The 25,023-nt window shown below is 63.1% G+C and overlaps 4 protein-coding genes across 4 annotated transcripts in view; all 4 read right to left on the bottom strand.

Moving 5' to 3' along the window:
• Window positions 1-2,498, bottom strand: part of LOC148091908 (lipocalin 1-like) — a 7,878-nt gene extending 5,380 nt beyond the window's left edge. The window contains exons 1-4 of the mRNA XM_087822590.1: window positions 2,334-2,498; window positions 1,609-1,742; window positions 772-845; window positions 510-650 (exon numbers count right to left, since the gene is read on the bottom strand). Of these exons, the coding sequence (XP_087678716.1) occupies window positions 510-650; window positions 772-845; window positions 1,609-1,742; window positions 2,334-2,498 (514 nt within the window). The remainder of the gene's footprint in view (window positions 1-509; window positions 651-771; window positions 846-1,608; window positions 1,743-2,333) is intronic.
• An 86-nt stretch (window positions 2,499-2,584) lies between these two features.
• Window positions 2,585-7,722, bottom strand: PAEP (progestagen associated endometrial protein). Its single transcript, XM_087822589.1, has 6 exons — window positions 7,627-7,722; window positions 6,693-6,832; window positions 6,041-6,114; window positions 5,316-5,426; window positions 4,567-4,671; window positions 2,585-2,655 (listed from the first exon to the last, which is right to left on the bottom strand). The coding sequence occupies exons 1-6, from the start codon at window positions 7,720-7,722 to the stop codon at window positions 2,585-2,587; spliced, it is 597 nt and encodes a 198-aa protein (XP_087678715.1).
• An 8,168-nt stretch (window positions 7,723-15,890) lies between these two features.
• LCN1 (lipocalin 1) lies at window positions 15,891-19,490 on the bottom strand. Its single transcript, XM_087822588.1, has 6 exons — window positions 19,401-19,490; window positions 18,183-18,316; window positions 17,497-17,591; window positions 17,142-17,249; window positions 16,041-16,142; window positions 15,891-15,919 (listed from the first exon to the last, which is right to left on the bottom strand). The coding sequence occupies exons 1-6, from the start codon at window positions 19,488-19,490 to the stop codon at window positions 15,891-15,893; spliced, it is 558 nt and encodes a 185-aa protein (XP_087678714.1).
• A 2,824-nt stretch (window positions 19,491-22,314) lies between these two features.
• Window positions 22,315-24,696, bottom strand: LCN10 (lipocalin 10). Its single transcript, XM_016211794.2, has 5 exons — window positions 24,586-24,696; window positions 23,737-23,876; window positions 23,281-23,395; window positions 22,943-23,045; window positions 22,315-22,472 (listed from the first exon to the last, which is right to left on the bottom strand). Exons 1-5 carry the CDS (start codon window positions 24,694-24,696, stop codon window positions 22,315-22,317), a joined length of 627 nt encoding a protein of 208 aa, XP_016067280.2.
• Window positions 24,697-25,023: the final 327 nt, after the last annotated feature.

Below are 25,023 nucleotides of genomic sequence, written 5' to 3'. Positions count from 1 at the left end.
TAGCAGCGGACTCAGCGGTCCTGGAAGCCAGGCCCTATGCGCTCGGGTAGGACAACCGGAGGGCCCTCACTGCGCACACGGGGCCCTTGTCGTGTGACCTGCCGCCCGGCCCCCACCCCGTAACCCTTCCCAGCCTGTGCGGGCCCTGTTATGTGGCCCCCGCCCTGGGCTCCCTGGGCTTGGCCTCCGGCGGGCCCGGGCCCCTCCCTCACCTCGATCCTCTCTGACAACGCGCCCCCCCAGCTGTGCTCGCCAGCCGGGGTATCTCCCAGTGGAGGACGGGGGGCTTTTCCTGATCTGTCCACAGAGCTCCCCGGACACGCCCAGCGTGCAGCAGGGATGGGATGGCAGGAGGAGGGCGGACGGATGGGCTCGGGGTCGGGCTGGGGCCCTGAGGGTGCAGCGCTGGGAGGTCCAGGCAGGTGCCGAACCCTCAGAGCAGCAGGCACTAAACACGTGTCTTGGGCGGATTCGGGGGGTGCCCCGCACTGGGGAGAGACACCACCTACCTAGCAGAGCCCAGAGGCTGGTGACCCCGCCACCGGTGGCCTCCCGGCCGCTGTCCCCGCCGTCCTGGAAGCCGACGTAAAGGATGATGCTGCTGAGGTCGGCGCTGACAAACCGGACGAGCATGCTGCCACCTCCTTCAACTGTGGGACAGGCCCAGGCGGGTGACGGGGACCCCAGCCCGGCACCTCCCCCTTGGCCAGCTTAGGGCGTGGAGCGTGCCCCCCCCGCAGCCCGGCCCGGGCCAGAGGCTGGGCTACTCACAGGAGCCGAGGTACTGGCCCTGGAGCCCCGTCGGGTGGAGGGTGACGTTGAGGCCTTTGCAGACGCTCTCGCCCCTGGGAAGAGACGGGCCTACCCGCTGCTGCCCTCTTCTGTCCCTGCGCCCCGTCCCCCGGTGTGGTGCCCGCTCAGAATCTGCCCCGCGGAGGTCCCCAGTGTCCACCTGAGGCCCTTGGCTCCCCAGCTGGGACGGGAGGGCAGGCCCGCGGGGCAGGAGGGGCTGAAGGGCTGCAGTGAGGACGGGGCTCCTGGCTGGCATGGAGCCGGGCCCCTGGGAGGCGCTGGATCCGGCCTGTCCCTGATCGGAGCTTCAGGTCTCAGGGTGGGGACCCAGGACTGGCGTCCCCGATGCCCTGGGCTCCAGGCACAGACCAGGACTTCAGGCCCCGCCCTGTGTCCCCCACCCCGGGGTCCTCAGCCTCTCGGTGGGGTGGGGTGGGCTGAGTGCCGACAGGCCGGTGTTTGTGGCTGAGCTCCAGCAAGGACACGGCCACACGGTCTTTGATGTCACAGGCGCGGACTGTCAGTGTCGCCGGGTCAGCACAGCTCGTCACATGTCACCAGACCTTCCCAATGACACAGCCCACCCAGGACCCTGGCGATGGGCGGGAAGGGGGCCGAGCCCTGAGGGCCGGCTGGTGTGTGTCTCTCCTGCCCACCCGTCCTCACAGAGCTTTGAGCCAAAGTGAAACCTTAGCTGTCTCAGGGCCGAGTCGAGCCCCGGCTCAGTGCCCTGTCCTCTGGTTCTGACCACTGGTCCCTGTCCCTTGGGGGCCCCCGAGCATGAGCACCCCTAGGACCTGCAGGGGCCACGCTTACGTCCAGAACAGGATGAGCTCCAGGTCCCGGTCCTGGGTCTCGATGGAGTGGAGAGCCAGCCTCAATGGGTCGGTGGGGGAGACGAGGTCTGCCTGGCTGGAGGCCATCCGGATGGTGAGCCAGCGTCCCTCCACCTGCAGGTGCAGGCCGGGGGTGGGCGAGGGTCCTGGAGCCTCCAGTCTTGGCTCTCAGGCCCCTCCCCAGTGCTCAGCACTGCCGGGTGGTAAGGGGGCGATTGGTGAATGCCCGGGGCCCAGGTTGGGGGAGGGCCAGCCTCCTCCCTGTGGACAGTCCTCCCTCCCCCCCTCGCTGCCCTCTCCCCCTCTCCTTCCTCCAGCCCCTCCTGTACTTGGTCATAGGCTCTGGCCAAGTCCAGGGGACAGGTCACCCTGGATGGGCCGAGTCCTGAAATGGCCCTTACTGCCCCCACCCTGCCCAGCACCGTCCGCGCCCCACAGGGACGGGTGATGGGCAGGGGGGGGTCACACAGGGGAGCAGGGACTCCAGGTCCCTCCTTGCCCTGGGCCAGTGGCAGGAAGACCCCTCGGCCTGGGGGGACAGCTGCCCGAGGAGCATCGGGGGGTTGTGCCTGGGCCTGAAATGCCCGAGCCATCGCCCGCCTCTCCCTTCGTGTACCGCCTGGCCCCTGAGCGAGGCCTCGAGGGGACACTGGCACCCACTTCCTTGCCCCAGGGCCAAGTCTGGGGCCTGACCAGCACGGTTACCTTCTGGGCGTCAAAGCCGGGCTGTATGGGCACCTCTGCGAGAGTCCTCTGGGCGCCGGCCGGGCCCAGGCTGAGGGCCAGCAGCAGGAGGTGCCCCCTCGCCAGGGCCCCAGCCGCAGGGGCCCAGAGGGAGGGGAGGCTGGGCGGCCGGGGCCCCCTCCTCATGCCTGTCCGCCCGCAGCCCCTCGTCCCACCGGGGCTCCCTGAAGCTTCCAGAACCGTGCCCGTGGGAAGGCGCCGCCGGCTGCGGCTTAGGGTGCGCGGGGCGTCGGCAGCTGGGCCGAGTGCCGTCGGGGCGGTTTGGCCACATTGCGCGTCTGTCCTGGGAGCCGTGGGAGGCAAGAGGAGGGCACGGGTGTGTCTGCCCGTCCCACAGGCTCAGCTGCACCGCCAGCCTGTGCTCCCCCGGGAGCGCCCATCCGTCCGCCGGAGCCGCCGGGACCCTGTGCCCCTCCTCACCTCACCGTCTGAGGGGCGACGCTCACAACACAGACCCGGCTGGTGCTCAGCTCCCGGTGCCCTTTACCACGGCTGCCGCCCCTCTCGCTCGCGGTCCCCGGGACGGTAGCCACGCCCGTGCGGCAGGCCTACAGGGGACCGTAGCCCCCACCTGCGTCCAGGGTGAGGCGCCATCTGGCCTCGCCTTTCTGGGGCCCACTGTCACCCATGGTCACAAGGAGGCCAGTCCCCAGGAACGTTTCCCACTATCAGCCCGGACACATAGAGGTCACCAGAGCCCCTCCCCCAGGGAGTGTCCCTGTGGGCGTCCAGGGTGGGTCCTGGAATCTCAGGTGACACCCCACCTCGCCTCTGGGCCTTGCTCAGCCCAGGGAGGGGCCCGGCGTCTCGGCTGTGGGTCCCGGTGAGAGGACGGGGTGGCAGGCTCACGCGCTGTGTCACTCAGAGGCAGGCTCTACCTGCAGGCTCACAGGCCATGGTCCCTGAGCTCGCCCAGCCCTGGGGACCGGCACAGTCCCTGCAAAGCAGGAGGGTAACTCAGAGGCTCTGGATGAGTCAACACACAGCCGAAGAGTCCTCACAGGGAGAGAGAGGAACACGGGCGTGAGAGAGACGCATCGATTGGTCGCCTCCCGCACAGGCCCCCGTCGGGGCCGGGGATCGAGCCTGCGACCCAGGTGCGTGCCCTTGGCCGGAATCGAGCCCGGGCCCCTTCAGTCCCGATGCTCTAACCACTGAGCACACCAGCCAGGGTCTCAAGTAAGTTTTTACGTGAATCGTCGAATATCTAGGTTACGTGACCATCGGTTTTCATTTCTTGTGAAGCTGTGGTGTTGGCTGGGTCGAAGCTTTAACCCCAGAGCTGCCTCTGAGGCTAATCAGGTCCCAACAGCTGTTTGTGTGCTGACCCCTAGTGTCCAAGGCCCTGTCCCCGGCCTGCCCCTCCTGCCCCTGAGCGCCCGCCCACACTGACCCCAGGAAAGACTCGGCAGACACGCATGCTGCTGTGTTTCTTTATTGCTGAAGGGGGTGGCTCAGAGCAGCAGGTGCCAGGCTGGCACCCAGAGGTGCCTGGGTCCCGGAGGAGCCATGTCCAGCAGCCTCCGTGGTCTCAGTCCCTCCTGAGGCCTCTGATGCGGGAGGGGAGGGGAGGGGGTGATGACGTCTCTGCAGAGGGGCAGAAGCTCCTGAAATGGACGAGAGGCTCCCCTGTGATTCCTGGGACCCTGTGGGATGGACCCACGGGGGTGCAGACGGCGCCTCCTGCGGGACAGAGCCCCACCTCACCCCACCTCAGGTCAGGTGACTGTCCCCCAACCCCAGTCCTTTCCAGCCCCCTCCCTTTGCCCCCACCCAGCCCGAAGGGGCAGCTGGATGTCAGCATGTGAGTGTGGCCAAGACACAGGAAGGACACCCTGATTCTCGAGCCCCCAGGAGAGACCACAGGCTCCAGCCGTTCCCGTGGAAGGGAGTCTGGGCCCCCGAGACCCCCGCGCCCATGCCCAGGACGTGAGGCAGGGCAGTGCCTTACCCCAGAGGCGGTCGCAGGAGCTCAGACACGGCACCTCTCTGCGGGAGGAGGGGAGCCAGGGAGGTCACGGGTGGGCCAGGTCACCAGAGGGGTCTGTGGGGACCCCACCTCAGGAGCTCTGCACCCCCACCTCCCGCCTGCCTCCTGGGGGCCCTGGGGGAATGGGGAGTCCCCGTGGGAGGGAGAGGTTCCCAGTGCGCCTGGCATCTGACTGGGATCTGGGGGCGTGGGGCCGGGGGTCACCTTCTGCCTGGGTTGGGGTGAAGATCAGCTGGATGTGCATGGGGATCAGCTTCATGACTCTGCTGAATTGCTCCATGGCCATCTCATTAATCTTTGGGGTCCTGGCTGTGGGGGGCAGGGAGTCAGTCCCTGGGCTCGGGGTGGGGGAGGGTTTTGACTAGAGTCGGGGAGCCCAGGGGCCCTGCCTGGGGACCCTGCCTGGGGACGAGCCCAGGAAGGACACGGTGACATCCTGAGGTCGGCAGAGCTTGGCCAGGCCCAGCTTCCCAGGCTGGTCTCCAGGGCTCAACCCGCCTCCCTCCAGGGGCCCTGTCCCCCCGCCGCCTCCCAGGGTCCACACGGTCCCGGGAGGGCTGCTTGAAGGACCAGGCAGATTTCACAGCCACACCCCCGTGATCCGCGCGGGAGCCCTGGGGACACCCGAGGGCACCGCTCCTGCGACCGTGAGAACGTCACCTGCGCCTGTTCTCAGAACATTAGCGCTTAAAGACGCTCCTTAGCCGACGCCTCATTCGGTGAAATAACTGAAGCTCCACCAGCAAAGGCTGTGGGATCCGTGGTGACCGCTGGCTACTCGGGGTTGTCCAGCCGATTACAGATGCTCACCACCCACCCGGCCCCCGACCGGCGCCTCTGTCCCTCGTCAGGAGCCACCCACGGCCCCAGCATGTGCCTGCCCCCCGGGCCCCGGGCCCTGCCCCCCCTGGGCCCCGGGCCTGCACGTGGAGCGAGCCCAGGGCCGGGCGCACCCAGGTACTGGCAGGCCAGGCGCTGCTGGGCTGCCTCCATGTTCTCCAGGCACAGGATCGCGAAGGTCTTGTAGTCAGTGTCCACCACGCGGACCTTGCTGTCGCCCAGGCCTGGAAGAGGGGCCAGTGGGTGAGGTCAGGCTGGGTTCTCCTGTCTGGCCGGAGGGGGCATGCTGGTCAGCGTCCCGGCACGGCCACCAGGCGAGGACGAGCAGCAGCTCCTAGGCCCGGACACGGCCGGCCGCTCCCTGGAGCATCCCGGGCCCGGGGCCTGAGTGCCCTCGCCTGAGACGCCACCCCCTGCAGGACTCGGCCTCGGTCCTCACTCGCCCCACGAGGCCCCGACCCGCCCCGTCCTGGGACCCGAGTGACCAGGAAATGGGGTTTCCCAGCTGGCCGAGTGCACAGTGGTTAGAGCGTCAGCCGGCGCAGGTTCGATTCCCCGTCAAGGGCACGTGCCTGGGTTACAGGTTCTATCCCCAGCCCTGGTCGAAGCGTGTGCGGGAGGCAACGAGTCAGCGACTCTCTCGTCGAGGTTTCGCTCTCCCTCCCACTCTCTCTAACAATCAGTGGGAAAAATATCCTCTGGTGAGGAACAGCTACACGAAAAAAATGCGGTTTCCACGCTGAGCTCGAGGGGGCCCTGGGCACCCCGAGCGGGGGTGGGCAGGACCCCCCTGAGGCCCGGTCACGCCTGACGCACAGCAGCCCCGGCCGGCACCTACTGTTGGTCTTGAACTCGGCGGGGGCCTCAGTTTTCTTTGCAAAGATCTTCTCCTCAATGCACCTGCCGTCCTCCCTGGAAGACAGTGTCCGGGAGCCACTTGCTCAGCTTCTGCCCCACAAAGCCCCAGGGAGGGGCAGGGAGAGCGGGACAGGCCCCAGGGGAGAGGGCGCATGGCCCCGGCTGGGCACCGGCTCGGGCTGCACCGTAACCTCTAATGGCTGCAGGGGTCCAGGTGGTGACGACACACACTTAGCCGAAGGAAAGGGGCTGGTCAGGGCCCTTGACCTGCTTTCGCTGGCAGTTGTGGGGTCTGGGTTCTCATCTCCACCCCATCCCGCTCTCTCTGGCACCCCCACCCCCACTCCAGGGGCTGACAGGGTGACCCCCCGACCTCCTAGGCCCCGACCCCCAGCTGCAGCTGACCCGTGGCCTCCACGCAGGCCTCTCCCCACACTGACCCCGGGGTCACTGTGTGGTCAGCCTGTGGGCCCGGAGCCCTGGGCAGGAGCTCCAAGGGCATGGGGAACCTCCCAGACCCCCCATCCCTGGGGCTCCATGTGGCCCATGGGAAAGACAGGCCCCTGAGGAGCCCTGGCTGCCTCCTCACCTCCCCCCCCCGCCTGTCCAGGAGCCACAGCCAGGACACCCACCGTCTGTGCCCAATGATCTCCAGGTCGTCCTTGGGGGTGGGCCTCAGCTCCTCGATGTACAGCCTCAGGGGGGCGCTCTCTGTGCTCAGCAGAGCGAAGTCACTGGCCGCCATGGCCATGGAGTACCAGGTCCCGGCCACCTGGGGAGGGGCCTTGAGCTGCACTCTGGGGGCGGGGAGGGGACCCCAGCCCCAGGACGGGCTCCCCATCCCTCCCTGTCCAGGCCAGGCCGAGCCCACCCATTCCCAACTCCATCCAGCCGACCTAGGGAAAGGGGGCTGGGTCCTCGGGGTCCTCCCGGGCCCCGGCTGGGCTGAGGAATGTTCTATCTAAACTCATCGGGGCCCAAAGAAGGACCTGGAGAGCCACCTCCAAGAGTGAGGGGGGAGGTTTGGATCTTGGGGAGACATATAGTTGGAGATGGGAAAAGTGGGGGAGGCAGAGGGGCCTTGTTAGGGCCTAAACTGTGTCCCCCCCTTCAATAGAATGCATATGTCGAAGTCCCGGCACCTCCGACCATGACTATTTGGAAATGGGGCCTCTGAAGAGGTGGTGATGTTAAAATGAGGGTGGGCCCGGACCCCGCCTGACTGATGACCTTATAAGAGGAGATGTGGATACAGGCGGGTGCAGAGAAAAGCCCGTGTGAGGACACAGGGAGAGGACGGCCGTCCGCAAGGCCTGGACAGAGGCCTCGGCAGGAACCAGCCCTGCTCACGCCTGGATCTCGGCCGCCCGGCCTCCAGGATGTGAGAATAAATGTCTGTTGTCTAAGCTGCCCTGCGTCCACGGTGCTTCGTCACTGCAGCCCCGGCAAAGTCACGCCGACCCCGGGCATCCCAGCCCCCCGTCATCTGATGCCCTGGTGCCTCCACCCAGTCTGCAGCTCACCCTCACCCCAGCCGCCCCGCGGCAGAGCACCCCCCCCCCAAACCTTTTGGACGTCCAGGTTCTCCTGGGCCTGCAGGACATAGACGTCCCGGGTGGCGCACGCCAGGGCCACGCTGAGAGCGAGCAGGAGGCACCTCATGGCTGCAGTGTGAGGGTTTCTGAGCCGCGAGTGGGAGGCCGAGGCAGGGGCTCGGGGCCTCATATAGGAGGAGGGCCGGCCACGGCCAGCACCCTCGGCCCCCCTGCCACGTTCCCCGAATCCCTGGGGCTCATCTCAGCCCTGGGGCGGCTTCCTCGAGGGGACAATAGGAGGCCTCTTCCCTCTGAGTCAGAGCAGGAAGGTCCCCTGTGTCCCCAGGGTCTGGAAAATTCCTGGTAGAACCCAGAAGGGAAGGGGGGGGCCAGGCTGGCCACCGGTCTGAGGGACACTTCCTGGGTCAGGCTGTGGACAGTGACAGGTCAGAGCCAGCACTGAGGACAGCTGTGTCCCAGAGGGTGGGCCCCGTGGCCGGAGATCCCCAGGCCAGCCCAGGGTCCCTGAACGTCTGTTCACTGCGGGCCCCTCCTCCCCCTCCCGGCAGCTTCAGGTGCCACCCTCCCCGGCCCGGGCTGGTCGCCCCCCATTCCTGCTTTTCCCTCCTGCTCTGGCACCAGTTTCTGCTCCACCTGCAGCCAGGGCCTGGGTCACCTTCCCCTCACCCCCCTCATCCCTCCGTCAAGGGAGAGGTGAAGTGAGGTCCAGGGAGAGCTCCCCAGTGGGCTGGGTGGTGAGCGCACTGAACGTGGTGGCTGCTGAGTCAGCGTGATACTAATAATGTGGCACCAACAGTGACAGTGACAGGCACAGAATCACCAGGGCACCCAGGTGGGTCCGGGTGGGAAGTGGCCTGACCTCTGGGCTGCGCGGGGAGTGGGGCCGGCAGGGCCTGCTCCACGGGGCAAGTGCGGTCGAACTATCCAGCCTCAGGCTCTTCCATCTCCCAAGTCTTTGATTGATTGATTGATTGATTGATTGAAGACAGAAACATCGATTTGTCATTCCACCTATTTCTGCAACACTGGTTGATGTGCCCTGACTGGGGATTGAACCCGCAACTTTGGCATATTGGGACGTCGCTCTAACCCACTGAGCTACCCTGCCAGGGCTTCGATCTCCCAAGTCCTACATTTTATTTTATTTTTTTATTATTTTTATTTTTGTTTAAAATATTACAGATGTAAGTCCTACATTTTAATCCACTGCAGCCCTCGCCCCACTCAAGGGGCAGCTCGAGCAGCTGGTGCCCAGGTGGCCCTGGCTAGTCTGGAGGGGACCAAGCGAGTCACAGAAGAATGTGTCTCCCACAGTGGGGACGTATGTGCCCTGGGCCCCGTGTGAAGGGGGCACACGGCCCTGGGACACCTTGACTGTGGACTTTGGCTTCAGAACTGGGAGAGAGTGAATTCCTGTTGTTAAAAGACACCCCCCCCCCCCACCGGTCCTCTGCTATGGCAGCCCCAGGATGCCAGCACCAGCAGGCGGCTTAGACAGGCGTCCACAGGGGCCCAGGCGGCAGAGGCTGTCCCCTCAGAGACTGCCCAGCAGGGTGCCCAGGGCACCGGCAGGCCCACCGGGAAAAGCAGACGTCCTGTTTCCGGGTGAGCTTGGGGAACGCTGGCTGCCTCCAGCCTCGGGCATTTCCTGCAGGTGTTCTCAGAGGTCCCGCTGTGCACCTGCCAACGGTGACCCCGTGACCCTGACGGCAGAGCACACCTAGCTGCGTTTCCAGGAATGGAGCTCCATAGAAGACCTTAACAACGTAAGAAGCAAGCCACCGCTGGCCTCAGGCTGTGGCCTCAGAAGGCGTGGGAGGAACACTGAGCCCAGGGGACACAGCTTTGCCCAGGTCAGGGCCCTGGGAGGAGACCTTGCCCAACCAGCACAAGGCCCCAGCCCCTCCGCCAGGACCCCAAGCACCTCAGAACTGGGTGGGGTCAGGCCTGTCATTGCAGAAGCAGGAAGTTTCTTTTCTTGGGGTCAGGAGGCCTCAATGGGCCTTGGCTCAGTAGAGACACAACGTCTCCCCACCAGGCCTGCTCCCTGAAGCCCTGAGCCAAGGACACCGGGCAGCCACCGGTTTCAGAGTGCTAGTCTGTTCTGTGGTCATGACAGTGTGTGCCCAGTGCCAGGGTCCCCTAAGCATGTACCACCCTGGGTACTGCCCACCTAGGAGGCACACCTGTCCCCGGTGGGCCCGGTCTCCCCACAAATCATCACTTGACCCCTTCTCACACCATCACGCCCATGCCCCGTGTTCCAGGAGTACCCTAATCACAGCAAATTAATAATATAATATATAACATAACATAAAATATAATATAATAATATAATTAATAATATAATAATATATATAATATGCCAACACCCAAACGTGCCTCAAACAGAGCCCCTCACAGCCAAGTTGCTGCCACCATGGAAGACAGCAGGGCAGTGCCTCCAAAAGCAAACAGAATGACTGTGACCCAGCAGTGCCACCCCAGGCGGACACTCAAAAGAATTGTCAGCAGGTGTGGAAGAGACGGTTCACACCTGTGTTCGCAGCGGTGTTATTTACAATGGCCGAGAGGTGGGCACAGCTCGGTGTCCGTCGATGGATGGATGGAAAAATCAAATGTGGTCCATCCACACGGGAACATTGTTCAGCTTAAGAAGGAAGGACCTCCTGACACCGGCTACGTGGGTGGACCTGGAGGACCCTGCTGAGCGAAAGCAGCCGGTCCCAGAAGGAGCGTCCTGTTCACAAGGCCCCTGGAGCAGCGGCTCCGAGGAGACAGACAATGTAGTTTCCGCGTCTCACATCTAGAGTTGGTCTCTTTCCCATTTTTCATGCCTCCACTTAATGGAACAGAGGTGCGACGAAGGTCTCGTGTTACCGCCCAGAGAGTCCAACCTCCGCGTCAGTCCGGGGCTGGTCCGGCGGTGGGGGCGAGGGGGGGTCTTCATCTGCAGGGCTGTGTTTGCGAAATTCTTCCCAAGATGCCAGACATTGTAAAGTCCCCTTCTTGGGTCCGGGTAACATTGTATCCTGCCTGGTAACTCCAAAGATGCCAGACATTGTAAAGTCCCCTTCTTGGGTCTGGGTAACATTGTATCCTGCCTGGTAACTCCAAAGATGCCAGACATTGTAAAGTCCCCTTCTTGGGTCTGGGTAACATTGTATCCTGCCTGGTAACTCCAAAGATGCCAGACATTGTAAAGTCCCCTTCTTGGGTCTGGGTAACATTGTATCCTGCCTGGTAGCTCCAAAGATGCCAGACATTGTAAAGTCCCCTTCTTGGGTCTGGGTAACATTGTATCCTTACAAATATTTCTCACCTTGTCCTGGGAGACTGTTACACCAGCTGGAAACAATTAGCTTCATTTTTTCTGGTCTTGCTCCAGCGAGCTGTGCAGGGAGGGGTCGGGATCAGGGGGGCAAAGCCACCCGCTGAGAGGCTGGTCCCAGCAGGGCCGGGCGCAGGCCAGCTAGGAGGGCAACCGAGAGGAGAGGAGCGGAGGGAGCGACACGGGGGAAAGGCCATGGTGTGACCTGCAGTAATGTGGGCGAAAGTGGGTTTGTAGCTGTTTGTATGGAAAATAATAGAACTCATAAGTAGTAATACAAGAATAAACTCAGTGCTGGCCGGCGTGGCTCAGCTGGTTGGAGCTTCGTCGGGCGCACTGAAGGGTTGTGGGTTCCATCCTTGGCCGTGCACATCGATGTTCCCCCTCTCTCTCCCTCTCCCTTCCTCTCTCTCTAAAATCAATAAAAATTATTTTAAAAAAAATTTTTTTTAAAGAATAAGCTGTGTTTTGTGTACTGACAACTGTAAAGCTACCTCTGCCCACCTGTATCCATGGCCTTCTTGCCGTTTCTAGCTCAGAGCTCTTAACGCTCTTGGAATTTCCTGAGTGATAAAAGCACCTCAGTCTTACACGCCCCTCTCCTGGGCTTATGTTAGTAATGACAGGGAAAGCCCCCGAGGATGGGGCTGGTTGTCAAGGGAGCAAACCCTGCGGTCAGAGGACTAGAGCTTTCGTCCCACCTCCACCTCTGAGGTTGAGTTCGCTGACCAACCGCCAGCGATTTAGTCCGTGGTGACGGTGTAAGGAAGCCTCCACCAAACCCAAAAGGACAGGTGCAGGGAGCTCCTGGTGGGTGAACACGGGGAGGTTTGGGGAGGTGGTGGCCGTGGGGAGGGCACGAGCCCCCCGGGACCCCTTGCCCTACGTATCTCTTCCTCCTGGCTGCTTCTCAGCTACGTTCATTATAATAAACCAGGGGCCCGGTTGGTAAAATGTCCAAATCCCGTGAGCCACTCTAACAAATCGGGCCCAAGGAGGTGTTGTCGGAACCGCCAAACTATAGCCAGTGGGTCAGAAGCACAGGTGACGAGCCGGGCCTGTGACCGGTATCAAGGTGGGGCTGGAGAGGGAGCTCAGGCTGTGACCAAGCCCCTAACCTGCGGGACCTGGGGCATGAGCTGTCTCCCTGCTCCCTGCAAAGACCTTCTTGTCAACACGCCTGTCGACCTCCCTGAGAGGCGGTGACAGCACACACAGTGACACTGAGGCTCAGTGGCCGCGCCAGAGTCCCTCCCACCAGACAGGGCCATCGTAGGAGCGCCCACCCCGACCCCTGCTGCAGCTGACCGGCGGCCTCCACACGGGCCTCTCCCCACACTGACCCCGGGGTCCCTCTCTCTGCTCAGCCTGTGGGCCCAGAGGCCCAGGCAGGGGCTCCTGGGGGGGAACCTCCCAGCCCCACTCCCCGCTCCTGGGGCTCCATGTGGCCGCTGGGAAAGACAGGTCCCATCAGGAGCCCTGCCTGCCTGCCCGCCGGGGAGCCAGGACACCCACCATCTGTGCACAATGATCTCCAGGTCGTCCTTGGGGGGGCTCAGCTCCTAGCCTCAGGGGGGCGCTCTCCGTGCTCAGCAGGGGGATGTCACTGGCCGCCTTGGCTGTGGAGTACCAGGTCCCAGCCACCTGGGCAGGGGCCTCAGCGCCACGGCGGGCTCTCGGCCCCTCCGTCCCTCCCTGTCCGGGCCAGGCCGAGTCTAACTGGGCGGGTTGGTGAACACTGGCCGGCCCTCCGCTCTCTGCCAGATGCGGGCTGTAGCATTTCCACAATTGAAACGCGTGTGTGTTAACCCAAGTGGCTTTAAAGCCCAAATCTTGAACCGTTACCCAGAACCATCTGGACCTTGGGGAACCAAACAAGCCACCCCGAGGATGGAGACCAGGAGGGTCCTGACATCCAGCCTCCTGTCACCGGGTGGCCCGGCCGCCGTGCCGCTCACCCCCCCAGCCATCCCACCGCAGAGCTCCCCAAACATTTTGGACGTCCCGATCCTCCACGGACGGGGATGCCCACGCCCAGGTGCCGCACACACAGCCGGGCCGCGCTGAGCGCCAGCAGGAGACACCGCATGGCTGCAGCTGTGAGAACTTTTTTAAAAGTTTCTTTATTGCTGAAAATATTACAGACGTCCCCTTTTTACCCCCATGGATCCCCTCCCCCCCACATGCACCCCACCCCAGGCCTTCCCCAGGCCAGTGTCTGAGTCCATGGGTTAAGCTCATAGACAGGGAAGGTCTCTGGTTCATCTCCCCCCTCCCCTCCCCTCCCCTCCCTCTGAGACCCTCCGTCTGCTCCACGCTTCTGTGTCCCGGGATCTATTTTGTTCATCAGATTATTCTGTTCATTAGATTCCACATCTGCGTGAGATCACGTGATGTTTGTGTTTCTCTGCCTGGCTCATTTCGCTCAGCACAATACTCTCCAGGTCCGTCCCTGCTGTGCCGGAGGGCGGGAGACCCTTCTTCTTTACAGCTGCGTAGTATCCACGGTGTGAATGTCCCACAGCTTTTTTGCTCACCCATCTACTGAGGGGCACTGGGGCTGTTTCCAGATCTTAGCTAGTGTACATTTCACCACTATGAACACAGGGGGCTGTGAGGACTTCTGAGCCGCAAGCGGAAAGGGGGGCAGGGGCTCCGGGCCTCGCACAGGAGGAGGGCCGGCCACGGCCAGCACCCTGTGGGCCCCCTGCCGCGTTCCCCGAATCCCCGGGGCTCATCTCAGCCCTCAGGCGGCTTCCTCGACGGGACAACAGGAGGCCTCTTCCCTCTGAGTCCGAGCAGGAAGGTCCCCTGTGTCCCCAACAGTTCCCAGCAGGGCCCAGAGGGAAGGATGGGGGGGCCAGGCTGGAGGCCAGCCGAGGGCCATTTCCTGGACCTGGACCTGGACCTGGACCTGGACAGCGACGGCCTGAACCTGCTTCTCTCCCCCGACCGACCGCCACTCCTCTGAGTTACAGGAACCAGGACAGCAACCCCACCCCGAAAACCTGGGGTCACCGCGGTGTGTCCAAAAGGTCTCACATCTTCACCCCAAATCCACCTGTTAAACTCACCTTCTCCGTGGTAGTTCCCGGTCACGTCCCCCTGGTCCTGGACCTCACAGGTATTTCTCTCAGGGGCAAAATGAGTGAAAACACCTCGTTACCTGGCCTCCCTTCCCCTACCCCTCCTGAGCTCAGAGGCGAATTATCCTCAGGTGACTCAGCCTCCGCCTTGCGGGTCATTCAGGGAGCGGGGCTTAACCTGGAGGGTTCATTGCAATCACCTGGGGGAGTTTCTGGGGCTGATGCTCACCCCAGGGCACCCAGAGCGTGAGGCCGGGACCCACCTCCAGGCTCCTGCAGGCCGACCGTGGGGAGTGTGGGCCGAGAGGCGGCTAAGGGCCCACGTGAGTGGGATGGGGGCTCGTGGCTGTGTTCACAGGCCTCCCTGCAGAGGTGCTCACCCTTCGACTTAGAGGACGGGAAAGGCCGCCGAGGCCACTTAAAATGCCCCAACGGCGCCAAGAGCACAGGGACCAGGCTTGTGGGGAGCCGACGGCCCTGGAACTGAGCTTGGCGTCCCCGGGGCTTCGTTCCACGTTCCTCTCGTCCTGGATATTCAAGGGGTCCCATCGTTTTTTTAAATAAGTAAAAAATCTAATCATTCACATGTGAGCCCCTGGTGAGTCGTCACTGAGAGAAGAGAAAATACAAGTTTTCTCGGTAAATCCTGAAAGATCAAGGGGGCAGGGAGATCTTCTCTGGTCTTCAACAGGGAAATTGAAATATATTCTAATTTGTATTTGTCCTTACAAGGGTCTTACAGACACGGGTCTCACAGGTCCCTCCATAGGGGCCTCGCAAATCTTTTAGGAAAAGTGACATCTTCTGTCTCCACTTGTCTCCTTCTCATTTCTTGGCCAGTGGCCGGGACGCCCAGGGTGACGGTGGGCACGTTTCTCCGCTTCGTTACAGGGATGCAGGTTCACGAGGTGTTTGACGCTGACCGTAGTCTCTTCTAGTTTTATTGCAAAGACCGGGGGGGGGGGGTGTTAATCATGATTGGTGATTTCTTTCAAATGGCTTTTTTTTAACATCAATTAAGATGTTTCTGTGGGCTTTTTTCGCCTACCACCTGCGAATGTAACATATTTTATTGATGGAATAAATTTTATTGATGGAAAAACACAAAAACGCCCACTGTAGGAAGAGCTACGAACTCGGGGGTGTGGGTCTTCGCTCACTTGGACACAAGAGGAACTCGGGGTGTGAAACCCCGAAAGGAGGCAGGAAAATGCTCGTCGCCCGTAGGAAACGTGAGCTTAAAAGAATCCAAAGTCGCTGCCTAAAGCCCCGAAAACCCTGAGAGAAGCCAGTAAGCACAAGATGCAGATGAAAATACGGAGAAACCAGCAGCTTTATGTTCTGAAAACAGCAACTTAACATCAGAGACAAGGTCGGATACAGTGGGGGGGGGGGGGGGAGCTCAGCAGAATCCAGGGCCAAGGGGGAGGGGGCGGGTCCCAAGGAAGGCCTGGGCCTCTGACCTCTGACCTCTGACCTCCGACCTCCGGGCAGTGCTCCGAGTTCTAAGACAATCATTTTATGTTGTGAAAACAGTTTCTATGTGGCACGTGTTTAACTAGGAACTGAGAACAAATGCCTCTCTGGGCCTGAAGGAAACGCCCATCTGGGGAGGGCCGGGCAGGGCCGGGCCGGGCAGGGCAGGGCAGGGCGCTGTGATGGCAGGTGACGCCCGACCGGCAGGGCTGAGGCTCTTCACCGGAGAAATCAATGCGTTAATCGCTGAATGAAAGGTGCTGTCGGAGCCGGTGCAGCGCCCCCCGCGAGGTGCCTTCGGGTCTGGAGCTCTGACCGCAGGCAGCAGAGGGCGGGGGCCGCAGGGTCCAGCGTCCTGAACCCAGCCGCCGCCCGCGGGCACTAAGACTCGCCATCCGACTGACAGGCGTCTGCAGACCCAGAAAGAGAGGCAGGCGGTAGAACCCCCGCAGGGTCCTCAGGAGGGAACCAGGGGCGAGAAAGGCCCAGAGTCCGGGGCGAGTGGAGAAACAAGGGGACCCCCCTCATTACCAATGTGACTGGGTTTGACGATGGCCGTCCTGTTTATCCCTTTGTCCTCGACAAACTCCTCGAAGATGCGCAGGGCCTCTGGGCTATCGTCCAGCGTGCGGCCTGCAGGGAAGAGGGGTGAGGGGTGTGGGAGGCCAGGGGCCGGGGTCACCTGGGCCGGGGGGCCCCCTCTCAGGCAGGGGCCTCTGGGCACAGGTGGGCGCACAGTGGGGCATGTGAAATGCTGCCGGGAGCAGGAGGCCGTGAGGTGATGGGGGCACCTGGGAGGGGTCCGGGGCACTGAGGGCCCTTCGGGCCTGTGGTCCAGCTGGGACGGTGGGACCAGCCCTGGCTCCGCCCGGCCTCCACCCCCCACGGCTGGGGCAGGCAGGAGCAGCGGGGAGCTCCCTGCGGGCAGAGGACTGCGGACAGCAGGCGAGGCTGGCGGCGGAGACCCAGTGGGCAGGGACCGTCTGGGGAGGGGACCCCCAGAGAGCGGCCGGAAAGACACCAGCGGCTGGTGGCCTGAAACAGCGTTTGAATGTGCGGATGAGCCTGGCCGGTGTGGTCGGTTGGCTGAGCACTGCCCTGTGCCCCGGAGTCGCAGGTTCAGTCCCAGGTCCGGCGCATACCCAGGGCGGGGGTTTGCTTCCCAGTCAGGCGTGTTCAGAAGGCAACGGATGGACGTTTCTCTCTCTCCCTCTCCCTCCCTCTCTGTCCAAAATCAATAAAGTAAAAATATATCCTCGGGTAAGGATTCTTTTTGAAATGTGCAGAGTGAGGCCAGGGAGTGGGTGGAGGGGGTCGGGGGACAGGGTGCCAGGACAGTCTGGGTAGAAGCAGAGTGACCGAGGGTCAGTGGTGGAGAGAGAGGGAGAGACACAAGCGCACACATGTGATCACGTGGGCACATGGGCAGAGAGGCACATATGCACCTCTGTGCACATACGTGAGCGCACAGGCACGTGTACACATAAGCACACGTGAACATACAGACACACGCACAAATTCAGGGCACCGGGCAAAGTTTGGCCCAAGGGCTGAGCGCCGCTGCCAGGGCTGCCGGGCCAGGCGCCACCCCCTCGGTGCGGCCTGAAGGTCCCCCTGCCCCAGGACCCTCACCAAAGAGCTTCATTATCTGCACGTCCCTCTTCTTCCTCTCGCCCTCGAAGTGGGCAATGCCATGTTCTCGGTCCTCGGTGAGCCAGATGCTGATCCTGTGTCCCCACCCTGGGCGGGACATGGGTAGAGCCACGGGGGATCCATGGGGGTCTAAGGGGCTGGGAGGGTCCTACTGCCTGAAGGAGGGGAACAGGGGGAGGCAGGCCCGATGCTGGGAGCTGCGCGTCGGGAGGGGCACCGGCTCAGACGCCCAGCAGTGCAATGTGGGGGTGGCAGTGGCTGGCAGGGGCGTCCACCCTGGGCCTCTCTGCGGGCCTCAGATCGCCGCTGTTGGCCAAGGCTCCCAGAGGCTCACGTTCACGTCTCCCCAGATGCTGCAGGAAGCTCATGAGCGGCTGACCCGCCCCCAGGCTTCCTGAGGGCGCCCCTGTACCGGCAGGTGTGGTGCCCCTGAGGGTGGGGAAGCAAGGCGTCCTGGCCCTGGGCACAGGGCAGCGTCAGAGAGGAAGGCTCACCGGTGGAGAACGTGCCCAGGACCCGGGAAACAGGAAGGTGGGTGCTTGGACACCGGGAAGGTGAGCTGCGTGTTGGGACCAGCCCAGATAACTGGCGGCTCCGAGCACCAGAGGAAAACCTGCCTCCCCACGCAGAGACCGAGGTTTCCAGGGGCCAGTAGGAGTTGAGTCTGTCACGTGGACACTCAGCTGGGTCGTCACCTAGCACATGCTCACAAATGCTGCCCCCTGGAGGCCTGGGGGCCCCGTGACTGAGCCAGTGGCCACTTACAGTTTTTGTATCTCCCTGGACTGATCTCTCGCTCAAAGGGCAGTTTAAATAATATGCATCCGCTCGGCTTTCTGGAAAACAGAAACCATCAGGGAGCCCATTTCTGGCAATGGAAGGGTCCCAAGGTCACCCAGGGGTGAATCCTGACTTCCCAACTAAAGGGCACCCTCCTCCTCCTCTGGAGCCCCAGCCGAGCTGGAGGGGGCAGGCGGGGGATCTGCAGCGATGTTGCTCCTGGTGCCAGGAAAGACTCACATGATGTTCATCCTGAACTCCAGCCTTTGGAGGTCGTTCAGGACGAAGGTGAAGGGAGGCAGGGGCAGGCGCTGCTTCTTCTCAGGGATGGGCAGGGTGCCCACCCAGTACTTTATGTACCACGTGCCTAAGAGCTGGGGAAGGGTGTTGCGACAGGGCTTTAGGGAGGGAAACTCTGAAAGAACAGAAGGTCTGGGCTGTCTCTCAATCAGCCGCCTGAGCCGACTGCCACAGCTCAGAGAAACGGTGAAGACGGGACGAGTGCGGGAAAGAGCAGGGCTGTGAGGAAGCCTTTTCTCTTTTGCATGTGGAGGGCACAGCAAGGTGTCCCCACACTTGAGTCCCTCCCTCATGGTCAGCACAGGACGCTGATGCGGAAAGGAAATGTCAGGGGGATGTCCACGGAGCTGTCACATCCCTGCGTCCCGGAGGAGGTGGGTTAATGGGCCCAGTGAGTGAGAACGGAACAGAACCCAACCCTGTCAGAAATGGACGTTCCCGAGAGAAGCAGGAAAGGGGCCAGCAAACCGAGAGGAGTGAATGGAGTAAGTGTGCATGGAGCCCACAGTGAGGGTCCCGTGGATTTAGACTCTCTTACCTCAGAGGTGTCCATGGATGTGTGCTCATCAACCCTGCCCTCATAGATGCCTGTCTACTTCCATCCGTCCATGCACCACCCATATACCCACCCACCATCCACCACCATCCACCACCATCCATCCACCATCCACCACCATCCACCATCCACCATCATCCACCACCATCCATCCACCATCCACCACCATCCATCCACCACCCACCACCATCCATCCACCATCCACCACCATCCATCCACCATCTACCACCATCCACCACCATCCACCACCATCCACCACCATCCATCCACCATCATCCACCCACCATCATCCACCATCCACCACCATCCACCACCATCCATCCACCATCCATCCACCATCCACCATCCATCATCCAACCTACTACCCCAGGGCACAGGAAGACACCCTCCTCCGCCGTGGGGACTGAGCATCACTCAGCAACCCCTCCTCTGCCAGGAGACCTCACTGATGACACAAGAGAGGGGGCTCTGGTCAAAGTCCCCCCAAGCTGCATCCAGCCGGCCTGTGACATTCTGCCCCAGATTGTCCAGAGAGGGGCTCCTAGCCCAGTGAAGGAGCCTGACCTGGGACTGTGCCCCACGCCAGCCTCCCGAGCTCTCACCTCGTTAGTTCTGGCATGAATAAGCTGGGTGTCTTCGGCTCTCAGCACAAAGAACAGGCTCAGCCCGGATGTCAGAAGGAACAGCTGCATCGCCAGTCCTAGGCCCTCACTTCTGCTCCCCGATCACCTGGCCTCCCAGCTGCCCATTTATCCTCTTGATGGGCCGACCTGGAGACAGGGCCCAGCCTCTCCCTCACCTGCACAAAGGTCCCTTAGTTTGCAGTGTAGGTGGTGATTAAGTCGTTTTGCTTGGATCCCGTGAATGGAGGTCACCTGCCACCATCACCCTCGGGTTGGCCTCCTGAGAGAGCTTATCTGGATGGGAGAATGTTCTCAGAATGGGGAGTAGCTGCCTCTAAATTAGGAGCTAGGAAGATAAAACAATGGCTTCCTTGTGCCCCCACAACCCTGGGGCCATGGGTGCACCCACCCCCACAGACCCGGACTAGCTCCGGTTCTCCACCCCTTGTCCCCAGGAGAGCCGGTCTGCATCCAGGCTCCAGCTCCCACCCCGGGGCCGGTGCCCCACCCCTTCCCTTCCCTCCCGGCCTCCTGAACTCCAAGCGGGCGTCCAGCCTGCTCTAAACACTCCACTAGCCGGCCCCTGCCGCTCACCTGTGCTCGGCCCCCCTCAAGGTCTTTGGGGTCTGGAGGTCTGGCCCACACGTTGCTGGAGGAAAGTTTGGGGTTGGGAGACAGGGATTTTCAGTCAGCTCATTGCCTCAGTGGTCTCTTGTACCCGCTGCATCGGGCCAGCCTGTGACTTTCTGCCCCAGATTGCCCCGCGAGGGGCCGTTCTGGGACTCGGGGCTTAGCTCCGACACTGCCTCCCCAGGGAGTGGAAATGACACCCCCTCCCTACACCCCCTGCCTGAATTCTGTGGAGCACATTCCATTTCCTGAGGTGGCCGTGACAAACGACCACAAACTGGGGGCTTAAAACAACAGAAATTTACTTTTTCCCAGTTCTGAGGCCAGAAGTCTGAAACGCAGGGGTCAGCAGGGCTGTGGCCCCTCTAGGGGCTCCAGGGAAGGTGGTCCCAGCTCGGGGGCTTCAGCTGCTCTGGGCTTGTGGTCACATCCCTCCAGCGTCTGCTCTGTGCTGTGTCCCAGGTCCCCCTTCTCTGCTCCGGACACCAGTCCTTGGATGTAATTACACCTGCAAAGGCCCTATTTCCAGATCAGCTCCCTTCACAGGCTCAGGGTGGATGCATCTTTCAGGGCCACCATTCAGCCATGTGCTCCCCTCCCTGGAACGACCCGGTTTGTGTCTATCTTATTGCAAGCGCTGACCCCAGCAGGGGCCCAAGGGCACAGGTGGATGCTGGGGGCTCACAAAGGTGCCTCTGTGCCTGTTGGGGGCAGGGTGCCTCCCCCATGCACTCTCAGTGAGCCCTGGGTGAGGACCTGAAGGTGTCGGCTTGATCCTATAATTACCCCCAGGAAGGCGCTGCTGGGGTGGGAAAGGGGCCGGCCCAGTGCCCTTTCAGGAGACCAGGAGGCAGGTCCAGGCCTCGGGAAAGGCTCTTGGGAACACTCCCAGGGCAGCACGCCCTGGCCACGGGGTCCCTACGGGGCTGCAGAACCGCCCTGGGCTGCGGCTGCCCTGCCCCCGTGGGATTAGTCACACACTCACTGCCCACCAGGACGCCGAGCTCAGCGGGTCTGATAACTCCCGTCAGGCCCGAGCTGTGTGACCTAGAGGGGCCTCTGTGGGGTGTGGCCCACAAGATCCTGCACCCACGCCCAGCACCCTGGCTAGAGGAGACGGGGGGCCTGAGACGGGAGACGGGGTGAAGGGGGGCGTGAACTGGGTGGCCGAGGTGAGGGGTGGTACAGGCTGTGCCCAGGGCCTGGAGCTTCCTCTCCCCCACACCCTCGAGACAAGCAGAGTACCCAGGCGGCAGGGTACATCGATCCGTGTTGGTGTCCGGCGGGCGATGCCGTGGCTGCTGTGCACGGTCCGGGCCCATCTCCCCGTTGCCGCCCTCCCCGAGGGGTTTTTCAAAGGGCACCCACTCCCCAGCCCCACCGTAACTTGACTCCCACCACCATTCACTGCTCGGCTCAAATGGCGCTTCCTCCAAGAAGCCCTCCCTGACTGCCCCCCCACCCGGCACGTCACGCCTGCTTCGTTTGCCCCCCAGGTCGGTTTCTCAGCCTCTCACTGTGCTCAGTGACGCGCCACGTCCTCCCCTCCTAACCAGGGGTCAGTTCTGCGAGAAGTGCCTTTGCCTGACTTGCTCACCGCTCACCCCCGGGGCCTGGCTCGGGGCCTGGACCTGAACAGGTGCTTATAAGCATTTGGTGAACAGGAGAATGGCGTCCTGAGAGAGTGCCGGGTGTCGAGCGCAGAGCATGGCGGCCTCGCTGCACAGAAAAAGCACACGGCAAGGATGACAGTGGACCGGCCCCTGGTCTATTTCACAGCAGGTGAGGGACAGATGCATCTTCCTGCCACGTGGCCCAGAGGACACGGCAGAGGGGGCCTGTGACAGTGAAGGATCCCTCGGGTGCAGCCACGGCCAGGGTTTCACACTGTCCATGGCCTGGCCTCACCGGACCCCTCAGCAAGCCGCTGGGTGGCAGCACCTGCGGTCGGGACCAGCGCTGCCGGGGTGCCGGGGGACCGCACGTGGAGCCCCAAGGAAAGCGCAGGAGGACGCTGGCTCTCAGGGCAGGATGGTGTGTGCACAGGAGGCTGCGAGAGACCAGAGCAGTGATGAGGGGCTGGGGCCACGTGGCTGGACAGGCCGGCCGTTCTCACATGTGCTGCCCGGGGCCCCACAGAGGGTCCTCCGGCCACAGTGCAGAGACCCGGCCGGCCGAGCGCGTGGGCCCCAGTGCCGGGAAGGACCGGGCCTTCACAGGGGCCTCAGACCTCCAGGGCGGCACCGTCACCCTCCCGGTTCTTTCACCAGGATGGGCGGGGGGGCGGGGGCATGGCCCGGAAGCCTCGCGGCCGCGTTGTACCGTCTTTCGGGAGAACGGTCACGGCCCTCGCAAGCTCCCGGATCTCACAAATGTCTACGAACTTCCTCATGCTCGGGAAGCTGGACTCGTTCCGCCGGCCTGCGGGCGGGAAGCAGGGTCATCGCGTCGGCGTCCAGCCCTGGCCCCTGGGGCTGCCGACCCCGGCCCAGCCCCCGGCCCCCCAGATGCCCTCCGAGTGCGTGGGATGGAGAAGCAGGGGTGCTGCTGAGGGAACGAGGGCAGCGAGCGGGTGACGGAGACGTGGGTGTCCCACCAAAGCGTGGCCCGGGCGGTGATGAGGGTGGGTCCTCGGGCTGGGGTGGGTGCCTTGTAAGAAGAGGCCGTGGCCAGAGCTCTCCCACCACGCGAGGGCCCACCAGGAAGCGAGGCTGCCCGACCCCCACCCTGTGGGCACCCTGGGCAACCAGAGGCAATGTCCTCGTGTAAGCTGCCCGGCTCTGGTGTCTGCCCAGCGTCCCTCACAAACGCCCCCTCCCAGCCCCCACCCACCACACTCACTGCCCTGGACACTGGCCACCAGGGAGGGACCCCGACGCCACTGGACTCACTGAAGAGCAGCAGGGTCTTGGAGGTCTGGCTGGCCCGGCCCAGGCGCAGGTCGACCACGCCATAGCTGTAGTCAGTGGACAGCACCCAGAAGCCCTGCACCCCCTTCACTGGACAGAGGGAGCACAGGGCCATCTAAGTCCTTCGCCCACACAGGGCGGGGCGTCTGGGAGGCTTCAGAGGGTCTCCCCCACCCCACCCTCTGGCCCAGGCCACTGGGACTGCACCCGTCTCGTGGGCTCTGGGAAGGACAGGCTCTGGGACCGCAGCCGGCCTGTCTCAGGTGTCCACTGGGGGCACTGCCGTCGGGGTCGTGCCCAGTGTCTCCGTGGCCATGAGCCCCCGCACCCTCCACCCCACCTTTCCTCGCCGCCCCATACGCACAGGTGTTCCTGAACACCGGCTTCTTCCTGTCTTTCCTCAGAATCACCGTGTGAGACTGGCACCCCTGGGACCTGGGGGAGGGCAAGGGGCCTCTGAACTCATGGCCAAGGAGCCCCGCCTCCCACCTGCGGCCACCAGCCCCACCCAGGAAGACCTCTCGTCCCACCCTCTGCTCCGTGGGACCTGGTGGCTGCCCAGGGCCCCCTGGATGACAGTGGCTTCTCCCCATACCAGCCCTTTGAATTTCAGGGGCAGGAGGTGACGAGGGTCGTGGCTGTAGGGTCAGTCCTGGTGGGATTTCCAGGCTGGCCCACAACCCTGCCCCCCCTTTTCCTGTGGAGAGGGAGCTGCCGTGGGCTGTTCTTGGCTGGTCTGTGGAGGGTGCGCTGGGGCGTCCGGCCCATCCCCTCACCGGTTGAAGGCGAGGACCACCTTCAGCTGGCCCACCCTGTGGACCTGCACCACAAACGCCCCCAGCTTCCTCTTGTCTGTGCCCGGCAAGAACCCCTGGGCATCAGAGGCGATGGCAAGAATGTACCAGAACCCTGAAAACTGCAAAGAGGGTGCTGGGGAGTATGGATGGGAAGCACCCCCTCCCCTAATCCCCAGGGCTCCCTCCAGGGCCCTTCAGAACTTACCAGACAAGTGACCCTTCCTGAGGCCCAGCCCACTTCCAGGGCCATGGGGGCCAGAGCCCGAGGCAGCACAGGGCTGGGCCCTGGGCACTGAGTGCCCAGCCTCCTTCCCACATGTGCCTCCCCGGGGCCTCCCAGAAGCCCCATCCCACTGACTTCTGCTACAAACCCAAGCTCCCAGGCACAGCCACAAGCCCATCAGCCTGTGCCCACGGTCGCCCACAGCCGCCCCCACCGGAACCTGCCACCGGCCAGCAATCTCATTCCAGAACAGGCCCTGCTCATTCCGCCCCCCTCCCTGCCCACCTGGCATGTCCAGGTGACCTCAGGCCACACCTGTCTGGGGCCCTCTGCTCCACCCCACTTTGGGGGTTCCGGCCCATGGGGCCCACATTTGTCAGTTGACTTTTGCAGCCCCAGATTGTCCCCAAAGAGGCCGTCAGCCCCTCAGGGAGAGGCCAGGTGGGCAGCCTCCGGGCAGTATGGAGTTTCTGGCCACCTGGGGTTGTCCATGGTCTCAGGTTGCCAGGTGAAGGTTTCAGGGAACGCTGTCCCACCTCTCCCATCCTGTACCCCAGCCCTCTGTGGCGGAGAACCTGGCTCAGGGCCTGAGGCTCGAAGCTCACCTTGTTCCAGTTGAGGTTGTGGGACTGCCTGGGGAGCTGCTCCTGCGGCTGGGACCCCACAGCCAGCACCAGTGCCAGGACCAGCACCAGCAGCTGCTGCCCCAGCCCCATCCTCGCCCTCCTCCCTCAGCCGCCAGACACTGAGTTTAAATCTGGCCTGCCTACCTGCCCTGCCGTGGGTGTCCGGCCAGCCCTCTAGAGGGCCGGGGTGGGCCAACGGGGAGGGACAGGGGCTTTGGGCCCTCCCCTGGGCACAGAGGGCCGGCCCTGGGCTCCCAGCCCTCGGAGCTGCACAGCCACCTGGGGGGAGCTGCCTGCTGCCTGGGAGGCCCTGAAGACGGAGGCCATCGTGTTCTCACGGTCACTCCCCTGGGCCTCTAGGAGCCAAGGCACGTGGCCCCTGGGGTTGTCTCACCCGGCAGCAAGCCCCCCCAGGAG

The sequence above is a fragment of the Miniopterus natalensis genome, chromosome 12 (assembly GCF_054644295.1).
Source record: "Miniopterus natalensis isolate mMinNat1 chromosome 12, mMinNat1.hap1, whole genome shotgun sequence".
Classification (NCBI taxonomy): Eukaryota; Metazoa; Chordata; class Mammalia; order Chiroptera; family Miniopteridae; genus Miniopterus; species Miniopterus natalensis.
This window is presented reverse-complemented; position numbering and strand designations above follow the sequence as displayed.

Bases quoted from the DNA above. Each gene is read 5' to 3' on its own strand.
- PAEP (XM_087822589.1), bottom strand. From the start codon at position 7,722: ATGAGGTGCCTCCTGCTCGCTCTCAGCGTGGCCCTGGCGTGCGCCACC. The intron at 6,833-7,626 runs GTTTGGGGGGGG...GCCCCTCCCCAG, and splicing joins AGAACCTGGACGTCCAAAAG to GTGGCCGGGACCTGGTACTC. The intron at 5,427-6,040 runs GTAGGTGCCGGC...CCCCTCTTCCAG, and splicing joins CGCCGAGTTCAAGACCAACA to GCCTGGGCGACAGCAAGGTC.
- LCN1 (XM_087822588.1), bottom strand. From the start codon at position 19,490: ATGCAGCTGTTCCTTCTGACATCCGGGCTGAGCCTGTTCTTTGTGCTG. The intron at 17,592-18,182 runs GTGAGTCTTTCC...CCCCACCCTCAG, and splicing joins GAGTTCAGGATGAACATCAT to GGGCACCACACCTGCCGGTA. The intron at 17,250-17,496 runs GTGAGCCTCTGG...TGTCCCGCCCAG, and splicing joins GCATCTGGGGAGACGTGAAC to GGTGGGGACACAGGATCAGC.
- LCN10 (XM_016211794.2), bottom strand. From the start codon at position 24,696: ATGGGGCTGGGGCAGCAGCTGCTGGTGCTGGTCCTGGCACTGGTGCTG. The intron at 23,877-24,585 runs GTGAGCTTCGAG...CCCTCTTTGCAG, and splicing joins ACAACCTCAACTGGAACAAG to TTTTCAGGGTTCTGGTACAT. The intron at 23,396-23,736 runs GTGAGGGGATGG...GCCCTCCCCCAG, and splicing joins GTGGTCCTCGCCTTCAACCG to GTCCCAGGGGTGCCAGTCTC.